This window comes from Macrosteles quadrilineatus, unplaced genomic scaffold (genome assembly GCF_028750875.1).
Source record: "Macrosteles quadrilineatus isolate MER2022 unplaced genomic scaffold, UCM_ALF_1.0 Scaffold_2__2_contigs__length_208266976, whole genome shotgun sequence".
NCBI classification, from domain to species: Eukaryota; Metazoa; Arthropoda; class Insecta; order Hemiptera; family Cicadellidae; genus Macrosteles; species Macrosteles quadrilineatus.
In genome coordinates, this window is record NW_026542595.1 from 125,415,295 (window position 1) to 125,435,968 (window position 20,674).

Below are 20,674 nucleotides of genomic sequence, written 5' to 3' on the forward strand. Positions count from 1 at the left end.
ATAATCAAACATTATTTCACCATCTCATGATTTTCTTTGAAGTTGTCATAGCCCTTGCATGGTTTTATTAAAAGTGGGCTGATAAAACTATTTAAATTTCAAAACAAAATACAAAAACACTCTATTTTTACATAACGAACAAGAATAAAACTCTTGTTAAATGAAGAGGGAACTTCATTAGCTTGGGCAGAGGAAAAAGTGTATTTAACACAGACAAAGTATTGTTTGGGACAGGCAGAGTATTGTTTGAGACAGGAAAACTAATATTTTGGACAGCCAAAAAAGTTAAGAAAGACTAGAAATGAATGATTTTTCATTAGTCCTTGCTGAGCGGAAATATGCCATTTCATATTCCTACAGAGTTATGAAATCGGAACTAATGAAAGAAGTTGGTGAGAAAATGTTTTGTAACATGATTTTTGAATTTTTTAAATTTTTTAAACTTAAATTTTTTTTAATTTAAATTTTTTAATTTTTTAACATGATGATGTCTTTCGTCCAGGGATGATACCTTACTTCAAATTTGGTAGAGTTAACCGAACTGATTATATATTAAACAGCCTTAAATGTTTGAAGTTGTAGAGCTTTGCAGTTGCCAAGAAATTTATACTGTATAACACAAGCTGAAATATAAATATATATAAGAATTTACCTGAACCTGGAATTAACAGACTACATGCTTGGTTAAGATCATATAAATAATTGATCAGGTAGCTGTCTACCAAGGAATCAACCAGAAAGTAATTTCAGATTGGCTATGGTATAAAGACCTGATATAAACCTCAACCAGTAAAATAACTATAAATAATTATGTTAACAAGTTCAATGGCGACAAACACTCCCAAAAAAGCAAGACCCTCCACCATTAACCCAAATGTTTACATACCACCTCATGACAGAGTTCAAGAAAATGTTTTCGACTGCCTTGTAAATTCATGCATTTATTAGACCCTTCCTCCTGCAATATATTAGCACATGGTATCGTTAATAGCTTAATGTAAGGTTTTTAAAATAATAAATGAGTCTTCTGAAGTAAAGTACCAACACAGTTAATTAATATGTAATTACTTACTTCCGAATATCTTTGTTACCTACATTTAATTGTTCTATATCTAAGGTAATTACTAATTTGCAGATCTTGGAAAGTTGTAAACTTTTTTTTCAATTGGTTAGGCTACTAACCAGAATAAATGAAGTAACTTAAAAAAACAGTTTCACCCAAAATGTAGACTAATGTTAGACGACTAAATAAAACATTTTGGAAGATCTGGCACAAGAGCTGTTTTAGGAGACATTCTTTAAAATTAAAGTTGTAATTATTATTTTACTTAAACAATATAATCTTTTCACGGAGTTCACAGCCCCTGTCTATAGTTAAGAGGTATCTCTTAAAAAAAAAATGCACAGGAACTTAACTGAGATGGCAAACACAAAACAGTTTTAATATTTATTCACTAGATAGGCTGGCATATCACATTGAAACATAAGTTAATCTCTAACCATGATAGACCTAAACATATTTTTTAAGATAGCAAACAAGGGCTTACCTCTATTTCCCAGAAAGTAGGATTGTTCCCAGCTTCTTTGCTGAAGACCCTGACTTTTATGTTTCGAGGGAATGAAACCAGTCTGTCATCATCGGCAAAGTAGTTTAGCATAGTAGTTGCAATGGAAACCGGTCCTGTGTAACAAAAAGGTGGTTTAACACAATTAGCCTACATTGGATTAATACAGGATTCATTTAAGTCTTAAAGTTAGGGTGGGCCTAACTCCCACAGTCAGAACAGTCAGAATGTATCTGATTTTAAACACAAAATTATAATACTGCTGGTGCTGAATAAAGTGAATGTCTCCAAAATAATGTTTCACTTCCACATTGGCTGTGCTAAGGTGACTGATTTTTACATTTCTGAGACAGGCTGTCAGACTATCGGTAATCTAATTCTGGGCCAAGAATGGGTCAACTACAATTTGTCTCAAACTAGGCTACAGTTGATTGTTAGGTGTGTTAGTAGGTTAGTACGGTAACTAAAAAAATGCAAGAGTTTTCCGACTTCCATTGACTTCTTTGGGCTCTCTTCTTTCTCGTTCAAGATGGACGTCTTAAACTTATTTGAGGGAACATCTTAGCAGCATTTTCCTGCTTACATTCCTTCCTTTAGAAACAAGTCAAATGATTTGTAGTGCCTAGGAAGGTGCCTTAAAAGGGCCACACATCTGTGTTTTGGTGTCTGATGTTACCCCAAAAAGGTGCAGTGCAAGCTAGGTGGTGTCTTTAAATAGCCACACATGAAAGTTAGTGATTCACCATGGTGTATGGTGTTGATACAGCGTCTTTCCCATGTCATATATGCACACACCCACACACATTAATGTCATCCTTGTAATGTTAGGTCTATCGCTACCTTTAAGTCTGTTGTTAAAGCTTATATGCATTGTTTATAATTTGTTATCGTTATTACCATAGTCTACTTTTTTATTTATTTTTTTATGCTGTTGGGGTAGAGACTTTCATAACCTGGACTCCGAAATACCGAATGAAAATATTGAATTTTCAATAAGTTATATCGATTATTTCATTCGATATATCAAGTTTGTTTAGTTAGGTTAATCTAAACTAGGCTAACTAACCGAATGAAATAATCGATATATGGAATAATTACTGCTAGTATTAAGTTCGATATATTATGATAATTTCATTCGGTATTTTGGAGTCCTGCTTATGAAAGTCTAGACCCTATTGTTGCTTGCTATTGCTTTTGTCCATCATTTGTTACCATTAGTACTAAAACTGTATATTTGATTTATTATAAGGTCTTACCAGTTCTTTACTGTTACGGTAGCTTGTATTTATTATTATTGTAGTCTCTGCGATCTTGTTATAGTTAACTCTAGGACTGGCAATATGACAATTTTTGTAATATGTCTGTGCTTCCAAAACGTCCATGACGAAAATCGTCATTTAGTGTAACTTTTCTTTTACCAGCTTAGTTCCAAATCAAATAGTTTACCATTCAAAAGATGAAATTCCAAGCTTTCATTTTCATATAACGAACCTTATAGCATTAACAGATCAATTTCATTGATACCGTATCAAAAATTTTAGTTTTTCAACTGTTAGCAAAAAAATTAAGGTACCCCGAGGCATTTTTTATTTTTATTTATTTATTTTATCCAAAAACTCCTCCTTTTTGTCTACAAAGTGAGTAACTTAGACCTATTCTTATATGACTAGGTTATCGTAGGCCTAAGTAATTTAGACACTGCCAATTAATAAAAAAAAGTAAGTTAGAGGATTCTCTGCCAGTGACATCACCGGGTTGTGGGGACCCTGAACGCCATTATTTCAACGATACGACGTTCAGCCACCAGTTTTCGTGGTGTAGTGGTTAGCGTTCTCGGCTGATGTCCTAGAGGTAACCAGATCGAATCCCACCGGTGACAATAACCTTTTGTCCAAGATTTTGCTTAGAATGTGATTAAGTTACTTCTTAACTGTACATCTCTTGTAAGAATTTGAGACATTTAACGTACCTATAATTTTATTTTATTAACAGAATTATTTTTTCGATTAGGGTAATAGGCTATTTTTCCTTTAGGCCTATTAGATTTTTTCAAGTTTGGTTAGTTAAGTTAGGTTATGACAGTTTAATTTTATCATAATTGTTAGGCCTATAGTTAAAAATATTGATTAACTTATTAAGGTAGGTACCGGTAGTTAAGAAACTGTAAGCTAGTACTCTTAAGTTAAATGTTGCAATTACCTAATGTAGGCTATAACTTAGTGTTAACTTACAAATTAGTAAGTATAGATAATAACTGCCAGGCGCCTAATCCACATCCGGATGACGAACAAGATGGCGGCCGGTGATGGAAACTTGGTGTGTCCACGGTGCAAAATTATTGTAAAGGACGATGATAAAGGGATTCAGTGTGATGGAATCTGTGATGTATGGCATCATGCTGACTGTGTTAACATTGACGCAAAAAGTTTTAAGAAGATAACTGACTTAGGATCCTTGGTGAAATGGATCTGCGAGCCCTGTGCCGACAAGCTAGCATCCATGAAGAAGCAATCTATAGGAGCTCTTGAATACACTGCACTACACCAGCTGGTAGGAAATCTTGTTGGGCAAATTGATGGGATTAAGGATTCGAACAAAACATTGACTAACAAGTTGGAGAAACTAACCAATAAATATGATTTACTTAACATTAATTTTATTAAATTATTGGAGGTTAAGGCTAACGAAACTGAACAGGAAAAACTGGTTCATGAAACCGATTTCCCTATCGAATCACCCGATGTGACCATTGATTCGATGAATGATATATCGAACGCCAAAATATCGAATGCTGAAATCGATATTAACGAAAGTGAAATGGCGGGTCTCCCTAAATCAACCCTATCTCAGCCTGAAACTTCAACAAATGACGTGGCAGGACCATGGGTGAAAGCAAAAAGTAGGAACAGAAGTTATGCTTCAGCTGTAAAAATAACCAATGGAAATACACGAAGACCTACGGATCTGAAAAACGGTGTCAACAAATCTCCCGTTAGACGAAGTGCTGGCAACACTGAAACCAAGAAGAAAACAAAAACAAATTCCAATGTCGTCATCGGAACTTCTGATGAAAATGGATTAATAACTGCTGGTCAGAAGAAAGCTTGGATTTTTGTAGGGCGATTAAAAGGTGACACAACAACTGAAGCTGTTAGTGACTTTGTTAAAAACACATTTCAAAACATTGAAGTGACAACAGAAAAGTTGGAAACCAGAGGAACAAATGCAAGTTTCCGTCTCTCAGTCGACTTCGACCGAAAGGATGAGTTGATGAACCCTGCTGTTTGGCCTAAGAACACCCTACTCAAGCGTTTTTTATTCCGACGAGTGACAAACAAACCTCCTACGTAGTAAGAAAAGACAACCCACCATCAAATCCAAAGCCTACAGATGAAAATATTGTCCACACAGATCCAAAGCACAAAGACATTACTATTTGTGCTTTAAATGTTCAGTGTTTAAGGAACAAAAGTGAACTTGTGTCTATTTTCGCTGAAGAAGCTAAATGCGATATTCTTTGTATATCAGAGCACTGGCTGGCAAATGGTGAGGAATGTTATTACACTAACCTAGCTAACCTCAAACTTGCAAAATATCTTTTGTAGAAGTGAAAGACTTCATGGTGGTGTTGCTATTTATAGCACCTGTGACATAAACTTTAAACAAATAGACACTTTGAGATTTTGTGTTGAACTCCAATTTGAGGTTACAGCCGTCCTGTTGTCAGACTTCTCGGTTGTTGTGTTATCTGTGTACAGATCTCCAGATGGCAAAGTGGATATTTTCCTTGATCTGCTTGACTCCTGCCTTAATTATGAAATGAAATGAAATGAAATGTGTTTATTGTCCTTAGAATTTTCACAAATTATTGACAAAGTCATACAACTGCTAAGGTTTATAGCATAGTCAGTTAATAAATACAGTAATATACAATATAGCTAACTACATAAAATGAGACACTTTACAATACACATTTTAAATATTACAATTGAATAGATAATCTTATTCTTAAGAAAAATTTGTGGCATTGAAAATAATTGAAGTGATTAAACTGCATAACCAACAAAGTCCAACAGTAAATAATTTGGTCATTTGGCAAACTCTTAACTCTACTTAAAAATTAATACCAGACATTTCAAAAAATTCATTTAGAGAATAGAATGGGTTGTTCAAAAGCCATCTGTAGAATTTTGTTTTAAAAGTGTTTTCAGGATATTTTTGTATTAAATGTATTAGTTTGTTGTATATTTTTAGTGAGATTACAATATGGCTTTTAAGAGTTTTAGACAGTCTGAAAAAATCTATGGTAGCAACGCTTTTATTCCTAGTATAATGAACATGAGAAATTTGTTTGATTAAGTTGGGATTTTTTAGAACGTATGATACAGAGTCAAATAAATAAATGTTAATCACCGTTGGAATTTGTAGCTGAATGAACAGGGGTTTACAGTGTTCCTGTTGGGGTTCATAGGATATAATTCTGACCAACTTCTTTTGTAGGACTAGAATTTCCTCTATCCTACTGCAATTGCCGTAAAATATAATATTGTATCTAAAAATGGATTGAAAATAAGCAAAGTAGGCTGTTTTAATATAATTTTGATCTATACAATGTATTAGTTTAGTCATAAGACAAATTACCCTTGAAAGCTTAGAACTTATGTAATCAATATGAGGTCCCCAGGAAAGAGTCTTATCCAGATAAATACCAAGAAATTTCACGTTGTCTACATAGCCATCCAACATATTTAATTCACACGGTCTAAGGCGAAAAACAATTTTTTGAGTTTTATCTTTATTTAAGAGGAAGCCATTAGATTCAAACCAGATAGAAGCTTCATTAATTGAGTTTTGAGCTAACTCTTGAAGTTGTTTAAGATCAGGATTAATATTTAAAAATGTTGTGTCATCTGCATACAAATAAGTTTTACTAGTTATACATGCTGGGAGGTCGTTAATACAAATTAAAAATAACAGAGGACCTAGAACAGACCCCTGAGGCACGCCATATTTTATTTTTAATTCTTGGGACCAGTCTCCATCAATATTGACTTTTTGTGTTCTATTGTTTAAGTATGACTTGAAAAAAGAAAGTGGAGTTCCGTTGATACCGTAAAAACTTAATTTCATTATCAGGTCATCATGGTCCACACAATCAAAAGCCCTACTCAGGTCGCAAAAAGTGGCCTGAGCAAGTGACTTCCTCTCAAAGACCATTAGTACCTCATTAATCAATTTATCTATTGCGTCTGATGTACACTTGCCCTTTCTAAATCCAAATTGCGAAACACTTAAAAAGTTGTTTCTTTCAAAAAAAGAATTCAGCTGATCAAAGACCATGATTTCAAACAATTTTGATACTACAGGAATGATTGATATTGGGCGATAACTTTCTGGAATGTCTTTTTTACCTTTTTTAAAAATAGGACAGACTCTGGTGACCTTTAATTCATCTGGAAAGACGCCTTCAAGGAGACAGAGATTAAAGCAGTAAGATAGAGGTTCAGCTAGATTACCAATTATCTGTTTAAGCAAACTATTAGACATAAGATATACATCATTACTGCTAGAGTTTTTTAGTTTTTTTGTGGCTTTTATTAGATCATTAGGTGCGATAAAATTCCAGAAAAAAGGCACAGGAGTAATGGAAGACTTATTAATTAAATCTTTTGAACTGTAGGCATTACTAACAATTTTCATTTTTATGTTTTCAATTGATTCAATAAAAAATGTATTGAAAATATCAGGAGATATTTTAGGTTTTTTTGTATTGATTAAAGAGTTGCCACTGGTTTTAATGACTTGCCAAGCAGTTTTACATCTGTTATTACTTTTTTCTATGAGATTTGTGTTGTATTCTATTTTGGCCTTCTTAATTGAATGCTTATATTGATTTTTTAACCCATTATATGCTTGTTTTGTTTCATTTGAAACACTTCGACTATTTTTTACTATTTTATCAAGAAAAATTAATCTTTCTTTCATAACTCTTAACTCACTAGTATACCAAGCATTACTTTTATTTTTTTTTTGAAATTTTCAGTCTGAATTTTTACTACTTTAGAAAAATAAAAAATGTTATCTTTTAAAACTTTGAAAAACATTTTAAAGATATTTTCTGCTTTTGGATTTATACAATTAAGAACTTTTGTCCAATCATAAGTACCAAGCTTATCCACTAACAGACCCACCGAATCTTTTGGCAAAATTACTTTAGAAAAGGAGTTCAAAGCAGCATATTGATTAACGCAGTTTTTTTCCCAAATTCAAAGTTATATTTAATAGAAGACCATTGTGGTCGGAGAAAGGAAAATCAAAAACTTTACAGCTTATGTTTGCATTTTTATTACAGTTTGTTAATACGTTGTCCAGGCAATTGTTGCCTCGAGTGGGGTAGTGATTTAGGAAGTGAAAATTGTGCTGGCGGAGTATATTAAGAAATTGTTTAGAGAGGTAGTTGTTCTGTGTCAAGTCAAAATTTTTATTAAAATCTCCTCCAATAATTGAAACATAATTAGTCCAACGAGAAAGATGAGTTAATAATTTATCAAAATTTTCAAGAAAAACCACAGGGTTGCCCGAAGGTGAGTAGTAGACTGAAACAAAAATTAATTTAAAATCCTCGATAAAGACCGCTGCTGCTTCTAAACTCATTTCAGAACAAAACTGGTCCAAATCACACATTTTAACCTTTAAAAAGTGTTTAGTGAAAATTAAAGAGCCCCCCCTTATATGATCAGTTCTGCAGAAAACACTACTACAACAGAAACCATCAGGATATGCCAAGGCAACTTCTTCTGTTCTTAACCAATGTTCAGTTAGACCGATAGCAGAAATATTATTACTGAGTAAAAATGACTCTAAAATTGATATTTTATTTTTTAAGCCCTGGATATTTATAAACAAGAAAGTAGGATCCGCATTTACAACTGATGGGTTTTTTAGTGGTTTTAGCTTGGCAGTCTTATTAAGGCTAAACACTATTATTAGGCCTACTTTGATCTACAGAAACAAATGATGCATTGGTACTGATATCAACACTACACATCTGGGAAATGACTTTATCAGTTAGCTTATCTAGATCTCTTATATTACTCACATCCTTGGCACAATTACTCTGCTTTAGCACTTCACTTGAGACACACTGGACACTATCAGGAATTTTTCGTCTGTCACGTTGAACTGTAGTTGCTGCTGAGCCGGGGGAGTATGAATATTGTTCTCTGTAGTCTCCAGAGAGGCATTGGTAGGTGATGGTGTTGGAGCAATGGTGTCTGTAGCTTGTCTTGTGAAACTCTTAGGTGTGGATGTAACAGATGTGTTCCTTGGTGGTTCAATGGTATGTAGGGCTGGAGATTTTTCTTGTAGGGATTTAGAGTGTCTACTATGGTTTGTGAGAAGTTCTGTTAGCTTTTTATGAAGACCACCGCTTATCTTTGACATTCTTTTGGTTTCTTTTTCATCTAAAACTATGTAGACTGTGGCGCCAGAGACAGATTAAAAACTAATAATCTTATTAATAAAGTGCTCAGGCTGTATAAAGTCTCTAACGCACCCCATTGGGGAACAGATCAAAGTTTTTAGGCCTCTGTTTTGAAAGTCCTTGAGGAGTTGATCAAAAGCCTTGTCATAGTTTTCTTGCGTTGGTTTTTCGTGATATTTAGCTTTGGTCACAATACTATACACCAAAGCACCATTTTGTACCTGTTGGCATGTTAAATTACTGCAAATCAAATCATCGTTTTTAGGACTTCCAATGTTGTTCTTGAACACCACTGCCACACCTGCTGACATGTGTTTAGGGTCTTCAAAGTCCGCAGATATTGAATGGGCAAATGCTAGAGACTGCTTATTCCTCCACTTCTTGAGCATGGCGTCCATATTTCCCTCGACAATATTTATAGTCTGAAGGCAATCATTAAGTGTGATCTCTGATTTATTCTTAGCAGTATTACCCTTCAGTATCATCTGTGCAACAGTCTTAGCTATGGTGACTTTTCCTCTCTTGTTAAAATGCAGGCCATGTCTCGTAAACAGATGACGTGGTAGCAAGTGCAAGGAGAGTAAAGTTGTATCTTCCTGCTCTTTAACTATATCCTCGATTGCAGTATTTACTCTGGATATTTTATAGTCTAGGTTAGGATTGTCGTGCCTCATTGGTATGGTTGCAATAATTAGATTTGTGTGCTTTGAGTTTTTTATAAGTTTTTTTACATCTTCAGTGAGTCGTTTTATTCCGGTGGTTTCTATGTTGTTAGTTCCTGCTAGTACTAAAAGGTGATCCTCTTTACCCAAATCTTTGCTTAAACTTTTTATTTCTTCTGTGACTCTATCAAACTTTGCCCCAGGCCTTACATATGAACAAACATTGACATTTGTTCTTGGTTCTATTAAAGAACTTAAATTTTTCCCATGACTATCAGCTAAAATTACAAGCCTTTTCCTCGGAATGTTTGATTTAAGATTAGTTGAAGTTGGGTCTTGGTTTTTAGCTTCTTTTGAGATTTCTTCAGTGAAAACAGAATTGGATTCCTGGTATTTATTGCTTGTTAAGACTGTAGGTGGTTGATGACAGTTATTTATTATGTTAATTCTATTTGTTTGCTCCATTGTTGCTGTGTTCCGTCCCGTTTGGTTGTCATGTCCGATTCTTGTCGCATTTTCAACTTCATCTGGATGCAGCATCAATGATCTTAAAAGGTGAGTATTTACAGAGCCATTGTTCAGAACAAAATAAGCAATCTGTGTCCTTTTAGTTAGAATTGCAGCTTCATTCAAAGGAGGGAAGATAAGATTTTCTAAAGAGATATTGGTGTTTGAGGGTTGTTGTAGTATGTAGGTCAAAATTATTTCAGTGACAGCAATAGTGAAAACTCCACAGTCATAAGTATTCTCCTGCTGTGGTGAATGAGCAACAGAGGTAAAGTTTGAAACTCCAAGTTTGTCCTCGTTTAAGAAGTAGAACATTTTTTCAGCAAGTTTTTTAGCTGGTCCAATATTATATTGTTTTAAGGAGTCATAGTGAAAAAATGTTGCTTGCGATGAATCATACACCAGCAGATTCCAATGAGAACCTACTCCCTTAACTTCATTGTCTAGATTGATAACAGATTCCACTGCTTGAAGATCATCGCTGTCGTTAACAGGCAAAAATAAATACCTTGCTGCCTTTACATTTAAACTATTAAGTATAAAATTATAGTCTTGTAGTAGTTTTATTGCTTGACAAATAGTAGGATCTAAGCATATAATCCCCTTGCCATTTAAAAGGTTATTATTCAACACTTCGTTATATTTCCAGATTGTGTTATCTGTGATCCAATTGGGACCAAGGATGCTGACAATATTTTCATATTTTCTCAAGTCAGCTTTACTACATAAAATTTGTGTTTCCATATTTGTAGAATTCGTGTCTGTGCAATATGTTATGGGTAATGGGCTTGAGAGTGGGCTACTAATTGCCGATGGTTCATCAGAGACTGTCAAATTGTTGTTCAGAGTACAACTAATATTGCTGGATTCCTGCTTATCATCATTTAAGGATTTAAAGCTAGAGTTGAAACTTTTGTCAGCTTCTCTGATCGCTGTGTTAAATTTCAGATTTTTTACCTTTGATTTTCCATAAAGGGATTTATTCTCTTTATAAGCACAAATATCAACATCCTTTACCACACCAATCTCATTAGTGCCATAAAATTGAACGGTATATTTAATTATTTTCTTAGATGAATCTATTGCTGTTACAGTAGCTGGCCAATGTGGATGTCCTTTTATTTTTGCAAATACTTTGTCCCCAGTATTAAATGTACTTTTCGTTTGACTCATGTTTAGTACATATTTTATAGGCTAAACAATTAAAATTAAAAATAAAACTCTGTGATACGTAAAATAAAAATGTCCACTTGTCCGTTTTGAATAATAATAATATCAGTTTAAATAGTTAAGGAAACTTCAAGTGCAACAACTAGGATAATAATGAAACCTAAGTCCTATCAGTGATAAGAGTTCCAGGCCTTTGACCTAGGCTGAGATGTTGATGCTAATCAGATTGTGAGCTGCACCTTGGCAATAGCTTGGTTATCTCTAGCATGTAATGCAGTTTTGTTTATTGATTATTTTAAATAGTTATTTTCAAAAAAGCTCTTCTTTTATATAAACTATTATTTATGTCAAGTACAATGGTAAGTCCCCTAACTAATATGCTTGTAGTTAGCTTATATCCTTATATTACTTGCCTGTGTTAAAATTTATAATAGTTACTAGTTTAACAGGTTTGCAGTTTTAAACTATTGTCACACTTCAACAGATTTTTAACACTTTGTCCAATAAAATAAAAATAAAATAAAAATGTTCCCAACTGTTTGAAAGAAAAAGATAGGTTAACTTTATCCAGTAATTTAAAACAGTTATATTTCTTCTCTTGAGGACTATTTTTGTAAACGTATTTGTTTAAAATATTTCTAAGCACTATTAAAAATTACTTTGATTCTTTTTTCAAAATAAAATACATTTTAACCACTTAAATAAGACTTTAAAAATCAGACATTGTAGTACCTGTCCATTCAAGTTATCATGCAGATTAGGAGTCTGCTAAATGCTCTCAAACCCCAGAAAATAGTCCTATGTGGAGATTTTAATATTCACCTCGAGTGTCACTCCAGAGACGAGGAACTCTTCTCTAACCTGCTTCGTAGCTATGGATTATGTTTCACCACCAGACAACCAACTCGTGAGCAAGCGTGCCTCGATTCCATAGCTACCAACGTTGACTCCTGGGACTGGGAAGTGTACATAAGGGAACCCGTTGTGGCTGACCACAGTGCAGTTCTGGTTACAATAAACTCTAACAAGGTAAGCCCCTGCTCAAATAAACCTGCTTGGTATGCAAAGTATGTTGCTGCTAAAAGATCTATAAATGATAATGATAAGCCTCTATTGTGTCACAAACTGCTGCATGCTTTTAGGGCCATCCCAAATGCAGATAATTGTCCTGAGCCTGAGGTAGCTTTTAACATCTTTTTTGATAATTTCATGGACAATTTCAACCAAATCTTCCCTCTCAAAGTCATGAAGGCCAAGCCCCGTTCCAGTAACAAAACTCATACCGATAAATCCTGGTATACCCAGGAACTGGCCAAACTACGTTCTTACATAGGCTATGTATTCTTCATGATTTTTATAAGACGTCTACTGTCCCTGAACGGAAAGAAAGACTCCATGCTTTATATCTTCAAACCAAAAGACTCTATCGTTGTAAAGTAAACGAAGCAAAAAAAGGTTCTAATGTGTTAAAGATAAAAGAGGCGTCCAACACGTGTAAAGCAGCATGGGACATTATAAATTCTCACAGGTCTCCTAAACCTAAAACCGTAACAGCAGGTTCCCCTGATGATTTTAACAATTTTTTCTCAGAAATAGCTGACAAAGTTTTGGCTGATTTACCTATTTTGCAGACTGACCCAGCGGACTCTCTACTGGATGTATCATCATTTTGCAGCCTAAATCATTGGAATCAGGTGAGCCCTAGTTTCATTATTAAACTAGTTAAAGGTTTCAAAAACTCAAATAGCCAGGATGTTTTCGGTGTCTCCTGCTCTGTTTTGAAGGCTGTCATCCACACCATCGTGGACCCACTCACGACTGTCGTAAACCTCTGCCTGAGAAGCGGCTGCTTCCCTGACGCGCTCAAGACTGCACGAGCCATCCCAGTATTCAAGAAAGGTGACCCCTCACTGCTGTCCAACTACAGGCCTATTGCCATACTGCCTGCCCTCTCTAAAGTCATAGAGTCTGTAATGAAGATACAATTAATAAAGTACTTTGAATCTAATCACCTACTTGCAGATGCTCAACATGGCTTTCGGAAAGGACGATCTACCACAACGGCCCTCTCTAGCTTGGTCGAACAAATTGCAGACGCTTTTGAAGCTAAGGACTCAGTTCTGCTAAATATGTGTGACCTGAGTAAAGCGTTCGATGTAGTATCGCATAAAATTATTGTCTCTAAGCTTAAGAAGTATGGGGTAACTGGCGTGGTCCTGCAAACCATCATCTCCTATCTAGAAGGTAGAAAGCAGGTTGTCTCTCTCGGTGGTGCGACTTCTGGGGTGAAGCTTTTGAGACATGGAGTTCCCCAAGGCTCGGTTCTTGACCCCCTCCTCTTCACTATCGTCATTAATGATCTGGCATTAAACAACAAAACATTGCTTTTTGCAGACGACACCACACTGGTCACCAGAGGCAGTGATCTAAACCAGCTAAGTGCCGACGCAGAATGCCTTCTGTTTTATGCAAAGGAGTGGTTCAGCCAGAATCTACTCAAAATAAACGACGACAAAACACAAACACTGCTATGCACACTCAAGCCAAACTACTTGGGCGAGGAAGCCGTCAAACTCTTGGGATTCTGGATTGACTCCAAGTTAAGTTGGAAACAACACATTAGCCAGGCATGTGTTAAGCTTGCTAGGGTAGTATTTCTTCTGAGGAAACTGACATTGGTAATATCTAAGCCTTACTTAGTGACGGTATACCATGCTCTTTTTCAAAGCCACGTGAGCTATGGCATTGCACTCTGGGGTCATACAGCTGCAGCACATGACATCTTGCTCCTTCAGAAGATGGCTCTGAGTGTGATAACGTCCGCCGGATACCGTGACCACTGTAGGCCTATCTTTAGGGATTTAAAGATTCTGACCGTCTACAGTCAATACATCCTCAATAGCCTGGTATTACTTAAGGAAAACTCATCAACACTTGTTCGACGTGAAGACCAACACTCATACCAGACACGGCATGCCCATTTACTTGACCTGCCAAGATGCCGTCTTGCCTGGACCCAGAAGGGCTACCCTTACTATACCAGCAAGCTCTACAACACACTCCCATCTGAAGTGCGTGAGTTAGACGTGAAAGCTTTTAGAGACAAACTGAAGAACTATTTGGTGCGCAGACCTCTCTATTCATTGACTGAGCTAGAGGACACACCACTTTTTGGAAAACCCGCCGCCATCATAAGTTTTTATTCTTTTTTAGTTATAAGTTTGACGCAATCTATTCCGACATTGTCGGTCACCGATGCAGTGCTCAAGTATCAAGTATCAAGTAAGTAAGTTTAACTGCCGGACGCCTAATCCATGTCCAGTTGCCAGACGTGTATCCTCTGCCAAAAAACCCCTTGCGAAATTGCAAAAAAGGCAGGGACATTCATTCAAACCATCGGGGCAGTCCTAGGGTTAATTTAGTTTAGAATAAACTGTAATAAATTGAGAAACCATTGGGATAGAAAAAAATCAATTGCAATGAGAAAATGAAGTTGACCCAGTCTTGGCTCAGAATTACCCTGACTTCCCTGTTCAGTATGGAAATTACCTAAGCTGAAAAGTTGAATCTTAAAAAAATTCTTTTACATTTTGTAAATTAGGATCAGTGTAATAATAACTGCATTAAAATTTGCCTATCTATCACCATCAGGAAGGACTGATTATTTTAGACTAAAAAGACCTAGGCCTAGCATAGTACAGTCTAGGCCTATTTCCATTTACCATTTACCATTTACCATCGAAGTCTTCGCCGCAGTCCTTGGAGACCGGGGAATTGTCAATTTTTTTCTCATCTTTCTTCTTGCTAGCTTCTTGATTGTGTGTAGTGTTGTAGTGTGGTTGAATGTGTGATTTGTATGATGAGTGTTATTTTGTAGGAAATTTATGTTCTTCTAGATATTCTGTAATTGTGTAATAAGGTCGATTTAAGAGGTATTGTTTCAGCTGTTTTTTGAAGTTAGAGAGCAAGTTTATGTCTTTAAGTTTGTTGGGTAAGATGTTGTATAGTTTTATTCCCATGTAATTTGGTGTTTTGCTGGTTTTCGTTAGTCTGTGTTGGTTTAGATTAAAGTTTGATTTTACTCTGAGGTTGTGTTCGTGACAGTTTATTCTGAGTTGAGGTGGGTTTGATTTGATAAAAAGGATGGTTTCGTAAAGATATAAGGATGTTAAGGTGAGGATCTGGTTTTTGACAAAGAGAGGTTTGCAGTGTTCTTCCCGATCAACTTGTTCCAGGATTCTGATGGCTTTTTTCTGTTGTACTAGTATTTTTTTCAGGTCGGTTTCATTGGCAGAGCCCCATGCAATTATGCCATATCTAATGTGTGAGGAGAAGAGAGCGTGGTATGCCGTTTTGCAGATCTCTTTGTTTGTGATCTTCCTGATTCTCCTTAGAGCATATACAACTTGGGATAGTTTACTGTCCAGATTTTCAATATGGTCATGCCATGTTAATCGGTTGTCCAGTGTGATTCCGAGAAATTTAGCGTTTCGTTTTTCATTTCCTTCCTGTATCTGGCTGTTAGAAGTGAAGTTTAAAACTGTTGTTTTTTGTTGATTTATTTTTAGGTCTAATGAGTTGCAGGTGGCTATTGAAGTTTGAAGTGTTTCTTCTATTTTTTCCTTTTGGGTGTTGGAATTTGTTGGTGTAATTATGGTAGTGTCGTCCGCAAACATTATGCAGGAGCTATCACTAGATAGGTCATTCGGAAAAGAATTTATGTATATTAGGAAGAGGATCGGGCCAAGTATTGATCCTTGCGGGATTCCTTGATAGGTTTCTCGAAGTTTTGATCGGTATTTGATTTCATCGTTTTTTTTAGTGTATTCTAGTTCTACAAGTTGTTGTCGGTCTGTCATGTAATTTTGGAGCCAGATTAAAGCATTATGGGTGATATTTAGTTCTTGAAGTTTCTCAACTAGTATTTCTCTATTCAAGCTATCGAAGGCTTTTTCTATGTCTAGAAAAATGCTTGTTGCTTGGAGTTTTTTTTCCCAGATTGATGTTATGTCCTCGCATAGATTTGCAAGGGCTGTATTTGTTGATCTGCCATGTCTAAAGCCGTGCTGTGATTGGGTAAACTTTCCTTTGTCCTCCAGGTATGTGATGAGCTGATTATGTATTGCCTTTTCTATATATTTTGAGAGCGTGGGTAGGATAGATATTGGCCGGTAATTTGAGATGCAGGTTTTCTCACCCTTCTTAAATTTGGGATAAACTAAGGCAATTTTTGCTGATTTGGGGACTTTAGATTGTTCTATAGATGTATTGATGATATGTAAGAGTGGTGTGATTATTTCCCTTTTACAGTGTTTGATCATTTTGTTAGATATTTGATCTAGTCCAGAAGAGTTTTTAGGCGGTAGATTGTCAAATATTTGTTCAAGTTCCTTTTTGGTTATCTTGTTAAAGTTTGCTAGTGAGTCGGCTCTGGGTTGTTGTGACAGATTGGGTTTAGATTTCGGTTTTGGGGTGGTTGAGGTCCTATTGTGCAGAGTTTGGCGTGGTTTTCCGAGGGTAATAAAGTGGTCGTTTAAAAGGTTACAGATGTGGGTTGGGTCGGTAGTCAGTTTTTCATTGCTGATAAGATTTATTTCCTCTTTAATTTTCCTGTCCGCATTTCTTTCTTTATTTATGGTGCTCCAGAGTTCTTTGTTTTTGTTGGGCGCATTTTTTATTTTCTGGACAACAGCATTTGATTTTTGGATTTTGACTTCTAAGTCATATGCTCTTTTCATTTTAACGTACGAGAGTTTGTCCTCAACCCTGTTTGAGAGTAAGTATTTATGTTCTGCTAGTTGGAGTAAGTTTTTCAGTCTAGTAAGTTTATCATTCCAGAATATCTTTTTTTTCTTGCTACGGTGAAAAGTTTTGTACTGTTTAGGCATGATTTCTTCGATTTTGTATTGTAAAATTCTTATAAAGGCATCATACTTTTCATCCACATTTTGTTTAGAAAAGACAGTAGACCAATCTTGATTTTTGAGGGATGCTCTGAGTTCGTCTAGATTTGCTGGAGATGTTATTCTAATTTGTCTTTTTATGGGTGCTATAGGTTTTTTGTGTCCTATCTTTAGTTGGCAGGTAATTGCTTGATGGTCAGATATTGAGTTACTGTGGGTTTTTACTTCAAGGTCCTCCTTGTTTATGTTAGTACAGCAAAGGTCTATACAAGTTTTTGATGTGGTTGTTATTCTGGTTGGAGGTAGTTCCGATGGTTTCAAGTTATGTTCCGCTAATATATTTAAAAGAGTTTTTGTTTCAGTTTCGTTATCTTTAAATAGGTCTATGTTTAAATCACCCATCACTATTATCTTTCTGTTCTTGTGAGATATTGTGGAAAGTAAGTTTGAGAAATTTTCAAAAAAAGTGTTCAGGTTCAGGGATCTATATCCACCAATAATTACAGTCTTGAAGTCGGGTAGTTCAATTCCTACAAGTTCTGAAGATTGTTCTTCACAGAAGGTGAGCGTATTGATTTCTCGGATTTTTAGGATGTCGACATTGTTTTCCTTGCAAAAAATTGCTATTCCTCCCCATCTATGTGTTATTCTTGAGAATTCTGTTATTAAAATGTAATTTGGAATGTTTGTTATTTTTAGGTTTTCTTTTTTTTCACCATGTTCTGAAATTATTAGAATGTCTGGATCAAGGTTTTGAATTTCTAGTTGTAGCCTGTCTATTTTACTCTGTAGCCCTCTCTGGATGTTTAGGTGATAAATTTTTAAGGTAGGCCTATCAGTCCTATCTGTCTTTTTTTGCGGTTTTGAGTTGGAGTTATTGGTAGTTTTGTTCCTGATGAGTGTAGGTGGTGATTTTAGGTGAGCTATGGTGCTAGGGGTATTTGTAGAGTGGTCTCGTTTGGGCGTTGGGAGTCTTCCTTTGCAGTTTGGTAAGTATTTTTTGGTGTCTCGGTTTGTTGGTTATGTAGCGAATGGTGTGCTGCTGTTTCAGTAAGAGTCACATCTTCCTTAGGTGTCATAATTTGATGGATGTCATTAGGCTTAGGGGTTTCTGTTTGTCTGGTTAAGCCTCCCTCCGTAGTGTTGTCCCTTTCTGGATTTTTTTTTTTCCTCTTTCCTGGTGTTGTTCTTTTGAGTAGGCCTATTTTCTTTCTGGTTGTTCTCTGATAGAGTTGGTAGGCCTAGAATGTTGTTCAGGTGTGCGGTCAGCACTTTGTTTCCTTCGGTATTCGGGTGGATACCGTCGCTTGCATATAGGTTTTGGTTAAAAGTTGTAGTAATATCTATAAAATTAATATTTAGTTCGTCACACATGAATTTTAAAGCTTCATTCATCTCTTCGATGTAGGTTTTTGGTGCGTCCTGTCTATGTAGTAAGCTGTGAACATACCATTGGGTGTTTTGGTGTTTTTTTTGCATGGCTTCGATAGTTAGCCAGTAGGGTCTCATTAGATGGTTCGGTGTAGGGGAGTGCTGTACATTGTTTGAGCCAACGTTGATGATGACCTTTAGTGGCAGCTTACTTCGAGCGCTAAGGTGTCTACTGATGTCAGCTATTTGACCACCCGGAATGATTTTTGTAATAATATTTCGGGTATTATCTTTTATGTTGCGAGCCGCTGTTCTTAGTATGGAGTCTCCGATTATTAGAGCTTCGTGCTGTAGGGTTTGATGCGGTAGGCCTACATTAGTGGCTCTTGGTTCTGTAATAAGTTTCTTTTGTTGTTCAGTAGTTGGTGGGGTAAATTTCTCAACTTTTTTTTTCATGAGAGCTGCCTGCCAGGGGCCTGTCTTCCTTTCTTCTGAGTTTTTCCCCCTGTCGATTGACTTGTGTATATGTGGGGGATTATGGTAGCCTTCTGTTACCGAGTCATCCGCCAGGTGTCCGTGGAGTGTTCTATTGGTGGATTTCAGGAGACTGTGGATAGTTGATTCCAGTTTGTGAGTGATTTCCATTTTTTTGGCGATAATTTCTGAAAGTTTTTCATTTTCTCTGCGTTTTTCTTCAAGGTCAGATTTGAGATTATTTATATCTTCCATCAGAATGTCGATGATGGTTTCATATTCTTTAATTTTAGATTCATGGTTTGCAATATTTAGGGGCGTTGAACTTATTCGTTCTGAGTCCTCTGAAGCGTTTATAGGTCCAGCAGTAGGTTTGATAGTCAGATTCCTGTGTCTTATGTGATAGCAGGTTTTACAAATCCATGTCAGTGGAAATTCATTTTTTTCCAGAGCTTTGTATTGTTTGGTTGATATTAGAGCACATTTGGTATGGTACCAGTCATTACAATCGCAGGCAACTGCCTTGTCATTATCATGTACTGTTTGGTCGCAAACTTTGCAGTATGTTGCGTTAACTGTGTCATTGGTTTCAGACTGTGAGTCAGCTTTGGTCATTTTGCTTAGGCAATTTTTTTTTTTTTTTTTTTTTTTTTTTTTTTTTTGTGGGGGGGGGAGGGTTGAGGGGTTTGGAAGGGGTGAGAATAGGATATATAAAAGAATAGGATTTCTAGGAGAATAGGAGAATAGGATTTCTATCCTAAATGAAATGTTCCAATGGCCAATTTAAATATAGCCTATTATTTTAAATTTATTCAAATAATTAACAGAACAAGGCGGAAAGTATACAATATTAAATGAGTATTTGTGTCAGAGAATACAGTGGTAACTTAAGGTTAGTTCACAAGCAGGGAACACCTAAACTAGGTCTGTAACTAAAATACTATATACTTGTACTTACGACTACATTCAGCATCAGCACATTTTCTTTTGTCTGAAATTCGGTCTGAAACTACTGTCGAATAAAAAAGGAAGATATATAAAATCACAGAAATAAAATAATTCGAAAATAAATTCATTTTTGACAGGGCCAACTCATCACCATCTCCAATCCTATTTGACGTTGTTTTTATTAATCCTCCCAATGAGCGACGAGGACTATGCCAATGCCATACTGATTATAACGCCATTGACGTAGTGGCATATTTATTAGTCTAGACGATTGATTATGTACGTAGTATTGTTTAAAGATGTACTAAAAGATTTGATTTTGAATAATCAGCTATTTGTCGCTTATTATGTTTGTTTATGTTCTATGTTTAAGTTAATTTTTTAATTTTAGTTCAATTCCAATGCATATTAAATTATTTTGACCTAACCTATACATGTGATTGTGTCTACTTGGTTCAATAAACGAGTTATAGAGTTATTTGGTTTGAGTCAAAGAACTTAAGCTGGTGTTTTTAAGTTGTTCTAATGATATAAATTAGAAAAAAGTTGAAAGGTTGAAGGGTTACCGGAATTTTATCCTCCTGGAATTTT

At 35.7% G+C, this 20,674-nt stretch overlaps 1 protein-coding gene across 5 annotated transcripts in view; it reads right to left on the bottom strand.

Moving 5' to 3' along the window:
- Positions 1 to 20,264, bottom strand: part of LOC128985572 (transport and Golgi organization protein 1) — a 39,912-nt gene extending 19,648 nt beyond the window's left edge. For 4 of the 5 annotated variants that reach the window (XM_054405183.1, XM_054405185.1, XM_054405186.1 and 1 more), the window contains exons 1-3: positions 20,094 to 20,264; positions 1,548 to 1,681; positions 887 to 958 (exon numbers count right to left, since the gene is read on the bottom strand). In XM_054405183.1, the coding sequence (XP_054261158.1) occupies positions 887 to 958; positions 1,548 to 1,681; positions 20,094 to 20,211 (324 nt within the window). In that variant the 5' untranslated portion in view covers positions 20,212 to 20,264. The remainder of the gene's footprint in view (positions 1 to 886; positions 959 to 1,547; positions 1,682 to 20,093) is intronic. The other variant, XM_054405184.1, reaches the window with a different exon arrangement.
- Between the last annotated feature and the right edge of the window lie 410 nt (positions 20,265 to 20,674).